The sequence below is a fragment of the Emydura macquarii genome, unplaced genomic scaffold, assembly GCF_026122565.2.
Source record: "Emydura macquarii macquarii isolate MOO-44397 ecotype Brisbane River unplaced genomic scaffold, CSIRO-AGI_Emac_v2 contig_1477, whole genome shotgun sequence".
Lineage (NCBI taxonomy): Eukaryota > Metazoa > Chordata > Testudines > Chelidae > Emydura > Emydura macquarii.
The window spans coordinates 13,732,568-13,746,910 of NW_027131614.1; the positions used below are offsets into that span (position 1 = coordinate 13,732,568).

Sequence of the window (14,343 nt, forward strand, 5' to 3'; positions counted from 1 at the left end):
ATCCCCACAGCTGTATGTCTACACATCAACTGGGAGGCGTGACTGCAGCACATGTAGACATACCTGAGGTAGCCTTGACCTAGTAAGCTCCTGATTGCAGTGTATACAAGTATGGTAGGATAAACCTTTCTAGGTAAAAAATGAAGGCACAGAGGAGGTTTAATGTCTTTCCCAAGGTCATATAAGAATTCTGTGGCAGATCTGAACATACATTTTCTGAGTCTTATGCTTATGCCATAAGGGTTCCCTATATTTGAAGGTGTGAGGAGGTTTGGCACAGGCAACTGCTTATGTTGCAGAATGTAATGGCATCTGAACACATGTAGATAATTTTAAGAACTGCTAAATCCCTTGGCTTTCTTGAGAACCAAACTAGGTTTATTTTGCTGGTGGTTTAATTAACTTTCCCTCCCAGCTGCCATTAGGGATTACTCTTGCCTCGGGTTTCTGTGAATAGCAAAATCAGGTTGGAAGCCCTCCCACCACAGGGAATGAAGATATAGCTTGAGCTGGAGGTGTAATTTCCAGTCTGAGCAGACATACATGTTCTAGCTCTGATTGAGCTAGCACACTCAAATTAGAAATATGGCTGTGGGGGCAGTAAGACAGGCTGGCCAATCCAACCCAGGATATTAGGTACATACTCTGATGGCTAGCCTGTACCACCAACCACACTGTTGTGGCTACCCTACTATTTTTTAGCGTGCTAGCTTGTTCAAAGCTAGCACATATATGTCTACCTGATCTGGAAATTACATCTCTAGCTGCAGGACAGGTGTGTAAGAGCCCAAGTGGGGAAGATAGAGTTCCTGAGGGAATGCACAAACTTGGGGCAATGAGCTAGCGGGAAGGGGGCAGAAGAATGGTGGTTGGGTGGGAAAGAGGTGAGGAGCAAAAAGGCAGAGAACTAAGAAGAAAGTCAAGAAAGTAAAACAGAGCAGAAAGGTAGAGGAGCCAAAAAGAGAAGAAAGACCAAAAAGGGTTATGGACTTCAGATGGAGAAGTCAGACTTCAGAAGTCAGAAGACTTCAGATGGAAACTTGAGGTGGGAGCTTGGAGTATATAGGGGAGGAGAAACTGAGAGACAGGTCAGGAGAAACAGTCCCTGGAGCAGCTCAGGGAAAGCAAGATGGAAAAGTCAGAGAGGAAGAAGCACAGTCCCCCAGGGAAAGAAGGGGATGTTGCTCTGAAGTTGTAGGCCCTACCACAATACATATAATGATACTAATAAAATGGTTTCAGATGAAACAGGTAACTTGGCCCTGTGGATGTGAAAATTAACAAGCATCTGGTTCTTCAGGCTGTGAATATGCAGACTAACGTTCAAATTTTATCTCTTGGCTTTTTTGAATGTTTCCTGTAGGCTACTCTGCCAAAACCTTGCATGCTCACCAAGCACTGGTGATGAAAAAGGCTATTCTTCTGATTAATGATCTACAAGATGATTTCTGGGGTGCAGCCTTCATTTAACTCCAGCAGAGTAACATGCTCAATATCTGTGCAATGGCAAAAAGAGGTCTATTATATATCCTTTTATTTCACTAGCTAGGTTAATTAGCTAACGTCAAAGATGCAATGGACAATGAATGTGTTATATTTCTCAAAATTTCTCCATGTTCTCTACAGTAGCTGGGTTAATATTTTAAAATTTGTAAATAGAGTCTCAAAATGAAAGAATTAATCAAAAGACCTGCTCAGAGACCGTATTTTGTACCATCAAGGAGGCCAACAGCATGTCATATCATTTGTAATACCAGGGAGGTAATTGTCCCACTATAATTGGCACTGGTGAAGACTCAGCTGAAGTACTATGTCAAGTTCTGGATGCCATACTTTAAGAAAGATGTGGATAACTTTGAGAGCGTCTGGAGGAAACGGACAGGGAGGAATGGCCTGACGCCCTACAAGGGGATATGAAAGAGATCTAAAAAATCGTGAATGGTCTGGAGAAAGTGAAGAAGGAAGTGTTATTTACTCCCTCACATAACACAAGAACTAGGGGTCACCCAATGAAATTAATGGGTAGAAGGTTTAAAACAAACAAAAAGAAGCACTTCTTCATACAATGCACAGTCAGTCTGTGAAACTCATTGCCAGGAGATGTTGTGCTGGAGATGGCCAAAACAATAAATTGGTTAAAAAACGAACTAGGTAAGTTCATGGAAGCTAGGGTCAAGGATGGAATCCTATGCTCTGACTGTCCCTAGCCTCTAATGTGTAAAAGCTGGGAGTGGACTGCCTGTTCTGTTAATTCCCTCTGAAGCACTTGGCATTGATCACTGTAAGGAGACAGGATACTGGGCTAGATGGACCATTGATCTGACCCAGTATGACTGTTTTTAAATTCCCTTAAGAAGTAATGGGCTTAAGCTGCAGCAAGGGAGATTTAGGTTAGAAACTAGGAGACACTTTCTAACTATAAGGACAATGGGACACTGGAAAAGGCTTCCACCAGAGGCTGTGGAATCCCTGCCATGTGTCCTTGGTGGTTTTTAAGAACAGATAAGACAAACACCTGTCAAGATAGTTTAGGTTTTCTTGTCCCTGTCAGCTCTACATATCTATGATTGTACACTGTAATTTTTTGGAAGACTTTTAGCCATATCTTAGGCCTTGTCTACATACAAAAATTGTGAAGGCAGTATAAAGGTGCTTATATCAGTAAAGCATATTCCTGTATGACAAGAAGAGTAAGTCCTACTGGTGTAAGGCATTTTTATATTGCTTTAACTGTGTCCACATTAGAGGTCATACTAAACTATTTCAGTAAACATCACAACCTACCCAAAATAGTTGTGCTGCTACAAAACCCACATGTAGTGTTATGCAGAGCCACTTATCGTTACCTGGGTGACATCTGGCACATTAGTTTCCTCTTTGGGTATGGGGGGAAGGGGTGTGTGAGAAGGAGATGACTTTTTGGTAGAATTTGTAGTAGACGAATTATAAACGATCATGAAGGGGAATCTTTAGTGGTGGATACAGGCAAGGTGAGGTGGCCCTAGCTAGATTTCTGGGTCACAGACTGACTGACTAAACACGGCCTGTTGATCTACTTGGGTATTGTGCCCTGTATATTTCTAGTGCTGCCCACCGATTTGTAACCAAATTAATGACAGTAACAAGAAGAAACCCCCTCAGGGTGAAACCTGTTAGTATTGGTCACTCAAGGGCCTGAGCCTTTGCCCCTGTTCCAGGAGGAGGCTCCATAAAACAACCTGACTCAGGGCCCAGGTGGTGAAAACAAGAGCTGGGTAAACTACCCTGGCACCTCCACCCGGCCCGCGGCTCACCCCCAGCCCAGCCTGAACTACCTGTGGCGAGCAGCGCGGCGGCCCTGCAGAGACAGCAGGGGCAGGGAGCAGGCTGCTCTCCTTGGGTGACTGAATTTCGGAAACAAAAGCATTGAACATATGAGAGGCGAGGGCAAAAAAACCCCAATCCCCCCTTAAAAAAAAAAAAAAAAAAAAAAAAAAACCTCAGTCTCCTTCGAGCCGGAATCGAACCAGCGACCTAAGGATTCCTACAGGGAACACGGCTACAGTCCTCCGCTCTACCAGCTGAGCTATCGAAGGGACGTGCGAAGAGTTGCCCCAGATAGGCACAAGAGTCTGAGAGGAGCCCGTCTGTGTGACGCCAATTGTACACGTGACCCGCCGCTCGGCCCATTCCGATGGATCCGCAGACTCACAGCCGCCGGTGGGGGGGAGGGGGGAGGAAGTTCCCTTCCCTTCCCTGTCGAGGCCAGCGCCGCTCGGCCGTGCGCCTTGCTCCGCGCCTGGCTAACTGGCCTCGCCTCGCGGACCCCGAGTGCGCGTCTCCCGGGGGGGGCCGCTGAATCGCCCCCCGCCAAACGGACTCCAGAGACAGACAGACAGACTCTCCCCTTCCCCCCCCCCCCACCGCGCCTCCCTGCTTCTTCCCCTCCGCCGCAGTCCCCACACACCCTCCTTCTTCCTCCCCGGCACCAGCGCGGTTTGTTCCCGGCCCCACAACTGGCTTCGTGTTGTTTGGTTCCCCTCCCACCCCCCGTCCTGTCCAGCGCTGCCTGCCTCGCTACAGCACAGCACAGCACAGCACAGCTCAGCCCCGCCCCGCCCCTCTCTCTGTCTCTCCCTCCCTTGTTAGGTTTGCAGGGCCCCTGTTTTCATCGCCCCCCCCCCCCCCCCCGGAGGTGACAAATGTTTGTTTAAATCATGGACCCGCGTTATCCCGTGCAGGCCCTTGGTTTAGCACTTGCCTGTCACCGCCTCCCGTCCCGTCCTTTGAGGGAAGACCCTTTACTCCTGTGCGGTGTCCCCTTGTCTGCCATGGGATGCTGGCTGCGAGGACCTGGCCTCCAACCAGCTTCTGTAGTGGTGTAACTATTTACCACTGGAGTTATGCCAGTCAAAGCCCTGCCCACCATGGACATAGTTGTAGTGGTGTAAAGGTGACTTGGGCTGATACAGGTATTCCCCCTTCCCATATGGGAACAGCTAAAGCACCTTCATATCAGCATAACTTCGCCCACAGAAGGTAGGGTCATATCATTTTCCCAGTCCCATTATAGATAAATAAGTACACTAGGATGTTGTACTAAGCCCAGAGTGACTGATTTTGCACATCTGTCTGTAAAATCATCTGTTTAGATTGTAAACTCTTTGGAGCAAAGAGCTGATATTGCATTTGCCTTTAAATAACCTGCCACGCTTTTGATGCTTATATAAATATCCACCAGTTCTTCCTGTCTTCCTCCTGCTACATTACCCACCCTAAGAGCAGGTTTACACTTAAAATGCTGCATTGGTGTAGCTGCATCACTGTACTGCTTCAGAGAAGATGCTACTACATCAACAGGTGAGTTTTTCCTGTCCTCAAGTTCATCTGCATCCGCAAGAGGCGGTAGCTATGTTGATAGCACTGTTTACACCTGGGATTAGGTTGGTATGACTGTGTTGCTCAGGAGTGATGTAGTTATACCAATGTAAGTTTATAGTGTAGAGCTAGCCTCTGTATATTGTTATCTTAATGCCATATTGATAAAAATGTCGATACTAATTTATGGTATAATACTACTGTAGGTCTCACTACTCATAAGTAGCTTATGCCATCAAGGGCCAGTGGCGCAATGGATAACGCGTCTGACTACGGATCAGAAGATTGTAGGTTCGACTCCTGCCTGGCTCGGATGTTTTTTCTTCTCAAAAATAAGTCTCCTGTCTCCTGAATTATTTTCTTTCAGATATTTTACTAATTGATTACAACTTGCCTGGGAGAAAATGCTGCTACAGCTAACGTTGCAAAAGATTTTCATTATAATTTACTGGTTTCACTCCACATAACTCTATTAAAAATAAATAAATAACTTCTCCTTCTGTCCTTGGTGTCAGGCCACTAGAAAACCTTTTGGTTTCTGTAAAATATTTTCTGCTGGTTTTTTTCATTTTCCATTTGCAAAGAAACCTGTGCTTTTTCACTTTAAATTTGGCATATTTCACACTTGAGTAAAATTTTCACAGTACAACCATCACATATACAATTACCAGCATCGCAAGTTCCCAGTAAATAAGGCATGCGAATTTTAAAAAATTACTTTTCAAACAATTGAACTTATGGGTTCTGTGTATGTGCAGTAAAATAAGAATCCACACATAGCCTGCCATTCCAAATTATTTCATAGGCTTCTCAGCCATCTAGCAGCATGGCTTACTTTGGAGTGAGAGTTCTGTTTTATTCAGATAATGAAAACTGCACTCAGTACTGTAGAACAGTGGATCTCAACTAGGGGTACATGTACCCCCACGGATACTCAGAAGTTTTCCAGGACTCATCTAGCTAGTTGCCTAGTTTTACAAACAGGCTACATAAAAAGCACTAGCTGTCAGTACAAACTAAAATTTCATAAGACAATAACTTGTTTATACTGCTCCATATACTGTATATTGAAATGTAAGTACAATATTTATATTCAAATTGATTTATTTTATAATTATATGGTAAAAATAAGAAAGTAAGCGATTTTTCAGTTATAGTATGCTGTGACACGTATTTTTTATGTCTGATTTTGTAAGCAAATAGTTTTTAAGTGAGCTAAAACTTGGGAGTATGCAAGACAAATCAGACTCCTGAAAGGTGTACAGTAGTCTGCAAAGGTTGTGAGCCACTGCTTTAGAACAATTTATTACAGTTGTAGAAGGAAAAAAAAAAGCTATGATCTTGATGTAAAGATGATAGAATACTAGAACTAAAGCTCTAACCGGTACATTTATCCATGATAATGGGCTTGTTCATTGTAAATTTATGGAAAACTTTATTAAATCTACAAATATTTGGTATTTTGAGTAGTCCCATATATTATTTCTCACTACACTTTCTTAATTAAAGATGATATAGCAGATCAAAGATCAGTCAATGGATGGACCTATACTAAATTTATTGTAGCTGAGGATCTAGCCTGAAAAACTTTATCATCATAAAATAGTTGAAAAAACAAAACTCAGAAATCACTTCTTGTAAGTGAACTTTAATACATTGCTGCTTCCTGAATTACAATATGCCACAAAAATTTTGTTTTTAATAATACCTCTTCCTAGTTTTAATTTTCTCTCTGTCTACCCTACCACTTATGTCAACAAAATTTATATTGCTCTGGGGTGTGGGAAAAAAACACTCCCCAGTAACATAAGTTTCGCCATTACACATGGTAGTGTGCACAGCATCATGCTGGCAGCAGAACTTCTCCACATGACATAGCTACCAGCCTCATTGAGGTGGTTTTTATTATGTTGGATGGGAGAGCTCCCTCCTGCTGGCACAGAGCAGCTACAAAGCAAGTTATGGAGCACAGCTCCACTGGCAAAGTTATGCTTTAGGCTTGCTAATGTAGACATGGCCCTTAGTATTTTTAAACTGCTACCTAAAAGAGGCCCATGTTTTCTCCTACATTTCATAGAAATAAGTACCATTAGGCATTAACTTTTCTAGAGGGATTTGGTATGCTTTTAAAATTTTCATCATTTCACAACTCATTATGCAATCCCTGAATTTAATTGCTTGAAAGAATAAACCTTTGTAATTGTTTCAAAAGTTTAGTTACTACAACTGGAGTAAAAATACTTGAGTATGTTAGACTTCTTATAATTCCCCATTTACCAGTTCTGTTTTAGGCCAGCATTAAATCGTGATTCTGTTTGGTGCACAGACATAAAGGTAGCATAGCTGTTCAGTCTAGCAATTATGTGTTTCCTCCTTGTGCTTAAAACAAGTATCTCTTTATGTAGGGGTGTAAACTGGATTTTAACAGAGAAAACAAAATCTACATTGCCGAGCCAGGCAGGAGTCGAACCTACAATCTTCTGATCCGTAGTCAGACGCGTTATCCATTGCGCCACTGGCCCGCACCTGAAAAGAAAAATACCTGAGTATCAAATAAAGGGAAAAGGGCGGTTGTTGCTGATCCCATGCTTCATGTTTCCTTCATCTCCACCATCATACCGTGGTGCCAGGCATAGCCAATCGCGCCTCCCTATCAGACAGCGGTATGCAGAGACAGGCACGGCCTTCGTCCCGCTGCACTGGGACTGCTTGACAAGGCACCGTCCATTCCCCTTCCCCCAAACAGTGGGAGGCCAGGCACAGCTCCTCTCTATTTCCCCGCCCTGCAATCCAGGACCAGGCACAGCCCTTCATCTCCCCCCCTCCACCGCCACAGGACAGCCCCAGCCCCCTGCCGCCCCACAGACACAGACACACACACCCCAAGGCGCGCACACGCATTACACTCCAGGGCCAGGCGCGGGCCCCCCTCCACACTGTGGAGCCAGGCAGGGTCCCCCCAGGCATCCCCTGCGGCCAGGCACAGAGCCCTGGGTCATCCCACCCCGCAGTCTCTGGGCGCAGCGGAGCCCAGCCTGAGCAGCAGAGGCGCTCACTACCCGCCGGGGACTGTGTCGGGGTCCGGACGGGACAACATTGCGCGTCCCCCGAAAACCACCGGTTCACCACCACCAGGCCCGCGGCGCTTAGCCGGACAAATAGCTATACTGCGCATGCACCTTGCAGCGCTGCCAAAATGACTTACACAGGCTACGTCGACACCAGCTCTCTCTGCTCTTATACCTAATTGGAGGGCATTTTACTCAAATCCCGTCGATAGCTCAGTTGGTAGAGCGGTGGACTGTAGAGTCAGTGGGTATCCTTAGGTCGCTGGTTCGATTCCGGCTCGAAGGAGATGTTTGTTTTTGCTCCCACATCTTTATTTGCGCCTTAGGACATTCACTGATTTAATGTTGCAACTTCCAAGGCCGGCTGAAGGTCGTCGGAATGATCGCTGTGTGTATTCCAACATGTGAAATATCTAATGCTTGTGCAAAGTTATAGGAAACAGATAATAGTTTTAAATATTTTATCAAAATGATAGAAAGCATCTTGCAGCTGAAACCCTGGTTACTTTTTCAAAAAATGCCTTGAGGAGATTCATTTGCCACATGACAACTTTTCTGCTTCTCTTGGGAAGGCAAAGCTTTTCTAGAACTTGCTAGCTTGAAAAGCCACCCTGGACATTTTGGATGGATCAAGAACTTATTGGTTATTTTGGCTATTACTACAGGAACTTTTTCTTAGAGTAGAAACGTGAAAGATAGTGCTGTAATTCTTACACATACGGAGTTTTTATTATTCAGACAGTGTTAACAGCAAAGGTAGATTTCAAATACATAGTATTTTGCATACAAATAAATGCAACCCCATAGAGCATAAATATTTGCAACAGTATGCTTTCAAAAGATTAATATAATAATGCAACTGGACTTTACATGAAAGCAAATAATGTAGGCATCATTGTTTCCACTTTAGTACACCTTCTAGAAAGCAAACAAAAGCAAAAGAAAATTAAATTCATATTTATGAACCAAATCCAGAAGTTCTTATTCAGTTTTTATTATGTCCTCAGATAAGGAGACTCTCTGACTTCCCTGAGAGCTGCAGGTGTGCAATACCTCTGAAACTCAGCTTGCCTTTATTTAACTGCCTAAATGTGGATTTAGGCACCCAACTTTAAAAAGGTTAGCCATGGTTCTTATCAGTCTAATAGTGTCATTTTAGCAAAGCCACATTCTTTCAGAAACCTATCTTGAAGACTGTATTCAGGGTTGCTGGGGGGGGGGGTTTGGCTAAGGCTGTTAAAGGTGCTTTGTGATCCCTGAAGACAGAGCCCCACATAAGACAATTGGGCTGTCTGCAAATGCAGCAGTTTGTCTGTTTGGATCACAAGGATTGGGGCCTAAATTCTTTCTCAGCCATCCTTTCTCCATTAAGAATGGAGTAAAAACTACAGGATTTAAGGCAAGAACCAAAGCCCATTGAAGTCACTGGGAATCTTTCACTGATTTCAATGGACTTCGGATCAAGCACTTAGGCCTAGATCCCCAAAGGTATTTAGGTGCCTAACTCCCAGCCTGAGCTTTAGCCCTTGTTTACTACCTTTGAGCCTGATTTGCTGCTACCATTGATATCAATGGTAAAATTCCCATTGATTTCCATGAGAGTAGGACCTGTAAGATGACTCTCATATACGATGTGTGACTTTCAATTAGACTTTTAACTGGATGCATTTTCACATTTTATTCTATACAGGAAACAGTCACTAGCATTTTCACACTTTCACAGTACATTTTAAAAAGCGCCCTTAGAAAATCATTTACACAGCATATGTATCCAGGTAGAATCTGATTCTCCATTCCACCACACTGGGTTTACATTGGCTTCAGTTGTGTAAAAACCAGCATAAGAACAGTGTAAAGGAGTAGAACATAAGGCCCACAGATATATGTGTGTGTATGTTTGCCAGTGCTACAAGACGCACGCACAGTACAGTTATTAGCCCGGCTAAGTCTCCTGCTTCTGCTGTAATGCACAGATACAGAGTCAGGACACAGAATTCATATGCATTTTAGTTAGGAGATTAGTCTCCTTGATTTAAGTTGAACTGCCTTCTGACTGTTAAGATCTTGGATTTGGTAATGATGCCCTGTGCCAATCAGGGAACAGTTGACTCACCTTCTTTACTGATCTGGGCCCATCAGTCTAGGCAGACTAGTGCTCTCATGCCGTGCACCCTCTTTGGCAAAGTCAGACCCTTCCTGATACCTATTATTCCTTTGCTGTCTATTGAAAACACTTCTATCGTTCTCTCAAAGGACGCAATAGCCACAGGCAGACTCACCATCTGGCAGTTCTGGCAAATGCCAGAGGGGCCAGTGCACTCACGGGCTGGTGGGCCGGTCGGCCTGCCTTGGAAGCCTTTCATCAGGCCCTCCAGCTGGGCCTGGCCAAGCAGGGCAGCAGCTCCCCCCTCTCGGCCCCGCTCCTTTCCCTCTGCCCTTCTCCCGCCATGTGGGCCCAGCAGTGACCTGGCTGGCGTGCTTTATATCCCAGGGCCGATTTTTAGTCCCAGTCCATCACTGGCAACAGCATTATAAATGCAGTCTCTGCCCTTAAACTGTGCTGCAAACTAACAACATTCCACTGTCAGACAATGACAGAGCAGGTGCTTTCTTGAGTGGACTCAAAGCCCTCAACAGGGAAAGGCTTTTAGCTGAGGGAAAGGAGCTTCATTTCAGGGGAGGAGAGGGAGAAGAAAAGAAACACCATACAAAAGAGGAATATTGTTGTATTGAAGGGATAGCTTGAGCTCAAAGGTGTTAACCCCCTTCAAGGGGACTATGCTAATCAGTATAATAGTATGCTAATACTAAGTATCTCAGTGCAGAACACAGAGGATGGGCCTTCTCATTTTGAAGGCCCCGTGAGTTAAAGAGTCTGCATCCACAGGCAATTACATTCAAATTACCTTTGCCTAACTTAAAAATCAAATACAAATATGGAAAAAAATTACAGTGCTTTTCAATTATCTTTTCTAAACCCTCTTCATGACATTCCTACTTAGAGAGCAAACTGCAATCAGACTATACTTGCTCCTGCTTTATGAGTCCGTGTGATAGCTGCGAAGGCTATCTCCAATTAGCTGAGTTTTCTCATTTGCATTTGACGGCTGAAGTATGATTGGAGTTTCTCCATCTAAATCAAACAGAAAAAAAACCCTCTAAGCAGTGTTGGTTTGATACAAAAGTCAAGCTGCCTTTCTTGATAGAATGACTTAAGAAAAATAGTAAGATCTAGTGTACCATAGAGTGATCTTTCAAACAAGTTTTCATTTACAACCCCTTTAGGGTCCAATCCTGGATGAGTAAGGACTGCACAATAGAGCTCTAAATGGCTGTATGCACACAAAACAGAATTCTATGTATACAATCAATGTAATACTCAGGCTATGTCTACCCTACCCTACTTATGTTAGTATAACTTATGTCACTCAGGGATTTGAGTAAACCTCCCCCCCCACCCCCTTTTAGGGACATAAATTGCACCAACATGAGCACCGGTGTGGACAGTCCTATGTCGGTGAGAGAAGTGCCGCTTGCGGGGGCTGGAGTAATTAAGCTCATGGGAGAGCTCTCTCCTGTTGGCTTGGAGCAGCTCCATTAGAGAGCTTACTCTCTAGTGTAAACTCTCTAGTGTTGCCATGCCCTTAACGCCTGCTCCTGCGAATACTATTGGGTGTAATGATTACTACTGTGCGGTATTTAGACTGACTATAGTAAACACCCTGATAATGTTTGCAGGAGTGGAACTTGAATTAGATCTCAGAAATATGAAGATAATGGTAGAGAAAGAAAGAACGAGGACTAAAGTGAAAAACAGTGAGCAGGCGTATGTTCAGTAGAGATCAAATTGTATACATTCTGAAGGCCACTAGGCTATATCAAAATGATAAATTGTCTTTTGAAATCCTATGTAACAAATTTATAATAGGAGTTTAAGAGCTACTGTCCAAAACAGTTTGGGACTGGCAAAGATTCATATAACTAGATTAATCCCTAATGTTTTTTATATTGTCATTCAGTACAGATTCTGGTTTTTGCTTTCAAAATACAGCAGTAAAAAAGATGCAAGCGTTTGATGGAGAAAGGAGCAGTGATGGGGAAAAAGTTAGGTCCTTAGAAAGCTGCAGTCATTTCACAGATTGTTGTGTTCAGTTTCTACAGTGTGCAAGGTTTGGCTGCCTCTCCTGTGAATCTCCCTGACTCAGCGTCTCAAGTTGGTGCAGACCTCAGGATCTGGCTCTTAAAGGAGGGACAATCTCAGTATGATGCTTCTGTGTGGAAAGTTTGGCCTACTTACATCTCTAGAGTGGCTGTGATGCTGGCAGACCAGGTGCCAACTCATGCCAAGACTCTTAGGCCTCAACTGACCACTGATCAATATGTAGCTGGAAACCAGTCTTGCTCGCCTGTGTGTTAGAATTGTTAAAATAGATGTTAAATTTATAAGAATGTGTTTAGTGTTTAGAATTTATGAACTGCTTATAGGATGCTGCAAATATTAATCTCACTTATAACATGTTCCCCATGTTAAAAGGTGATTGTGTTTGCATTGTATGCCTCTGTAATTGTGAAAGTCCAACAGGAAAGAAGCTTTAATTTTAATGTAAAATGCTGGCTTGCAACTGCAGATGTTAGGTCCTACCCACCAAAAAGGCCTATTGAAACCAAATGACCCCATTGTGAAACATCAAAAAGCAAAGACTTTGTTAATTGCCTTCCTCCCGCCCTCTATAAAGAGGAGACATGTGCATGAACTCATCCCATCAGCTTGAAGTCTGGGAAGAAGGAGATAAGAATATTTAACAAGAAGAAACTGTATCTCTATGCTGCTTGAACTTTGGGAGGTCAAGATTTCTAAGCATAAGCAAGGGATCCCCAGCTGCTTAGCCTGGATTAGCCCTAGAGGACTATATTACATAAAACTGCATATTACAGCAGCTTCTATCACCTTTTGGAACCTAAGACTTTAACTCATTTGTGTGTGTATGTTTGCCTGCTTTAACCTTGTAAATAACTCTCATTTCTTTTTCTTAGTTAATAAATATTTATCATAGGTTTGGCTACAAAAATTGTCTTTGGTATAAAAACTAAAATTCAGTTGACCCTGGAATAAATGACAAGTGCTTTGGGATTGGGAGTTACCTGAATATTGTGATTATTTATTTATTTATTTATTTTTGCTGGGCAGTACATGGGATGAATTATGGACACAAAATGTAACATACAGGAATAACACGACCAAGAGCAGGCATCTGATTGCATGCCAGATGGCATCACCTCAGTGATTGTGGAACTAGTCTGATTTTGTCAAGGTGAAAGGCAAGAGTGATTAGACTGTAAACAGCTTCTCTGTATGGAAAATTCCATATTTTGACGCAAGGTCAGAGACAAGCACTGTTTCTCACTTTTAGCACTTATACAAAGTTTACAAGTAATTATTTTTTAAAACATTAATCTGGTTTAGATTAGATTGGGAGTACAAATCCATTTTAAGGCCTTTTTAAAAAGCTAAATATTTTCTGGATTTTCATGTAGGTTGATGGGATTTCGTGTGTGTGTGTTTTTAATTTCTGGGCAGTAATTTGCAATCAGAAAGAGTATACTTCCAGGCTAGGAACTCAATAAATTTTCATAATATATTCAGATATCCATACATGCTACAAGACTACAAGAGAAAGAAATGTATTACATTGTTTCAAACTAATCTTCAAACGCTTCACTAGGCTGTACACCTCTAGGATTTATTATGGGTTTCATCAGAGTGGGTACCCACGGTATAATAAGCTATACAAATATAGCCTTTTAACGGAGAGCTGCAGAGTGGAGGTGCAGCAGAATTCACAGCTGAAATTGTTTTCTATAGATAGCTCGCGTTCGCTCTTCGCCTACGTTGATATCATATGGAGTGCGGAGGAGACAATGAAGTGCTAAATACTTATTGCTTATGAATCTGGAAAGTAGTTCAGCTCATTCCAGTTCTTTTTCCCCCCTTTTACTGATTACATTTGCTGTAAAATTGAACATTGTTTGGAAATGTATCATTTTGATGAAAACCATACAGGAAAAAAATAACTGACAAACAGTTGGAGAACATCACTACAGTCTGACATACCAAGGGCCTGACACCTTACTCACATGAGCAAGTCAAACTCAAACAGTGCCTAATTCAGTACCACTAGAGTCAGTGAGTGGTTCAACATTGACTCCAGTGCGAGCAGAACTGGGTCCATTGACTTCAGTGAAACTGCTTTTGTGAGTGAGAACATTGCATAACGGTGTTCCAAAGCAAGAATATAGGTCCCAGCTGTACAGAAATAATTGCTACCTCTCTTCTGCTGTGCATTTTCTCAAAGCATTTGAAACAGCATGGTTACTGCATGAATTGCAATATATTTTTTATTTCACGTCTCATTCTGAC

General features: G+C 42.9%; 1 protein-coding gene and 4 non-coding genes across 5 annotated transcripts in view; 2 read left to right on the plus strand and 3 right to left on the minus strand.

Annotated features, from left to right (window-relative positions):
* Positions 1 to 3,485: 3,485 nt before the first annotated feature.
* TRNAY-GUA (transfer RNA tyrosine (anticodon GUA)) lies at positions 3,486 to 3,575 on the minus strand. Its single transcript is given in 2 exon segments — positions 3,486 to 3,521; positions 3,539 to 3,575. It is a non-coding gene; the product is annotated as a tRNA-Tyr (tRNA).
* Positions 3,576 to 5,096: 1,521 nt separating this feature from the next.
* Positions 5,097 to 5,169, plus strand: TRNAR-ACG (transfer RNA arginine (anticodon ACG)). Its single transcript has one exon. It is a non-coding gene; the product is annotated as a tRNA-Arg (tRNA).
* Positions 5,170 to 7,306: 2,137 nt separating this feature from the next.
* On the minus strand, positions 7,307 to 7,379 carry TRNAR-ACG (transfer RNA arginine (anticodon ACG)). The gene has a single exon. It is a non-coding gene; the product is annotated as a tRNA-Arg (tRNA).
* Positions 7,380 to 8,127: 748 nt separating this feature from the next.
* TRNAY-GUA (transfer RNA tyrosine (anticodon GUA)) lies at positions 8,128 to 8,211 on the plus strand. Its single transcript is given in 2 exon segments — positions 8,128 to 8,164; positions 8,176 to 8,211. It is a non-coding gene; the product is annotated as a tRNA-Tyr (tRNA).
* A 2,752-nt stretch (positions 8,212 to 10,963) lies between these two features.
* DNAJC5B (DnaJ heat shock protein family (Hsp40) member C5 beta) overlaps positions 10,964 to 14,343 on the minus strand; it is a 44,449-nt gene continuing 41,069 nt past the window's right edge. The window contains exon 5 of the mRNA XM_067553852.1: positions 10,964 to 11,058. Within this exon, the coding sequence (XP_067409953.1) occupies positions 10,964 to 11,058 (95 nt within the window). The remainder of the gene's footprint in view (positions 11,059 to 14,343) is intronic.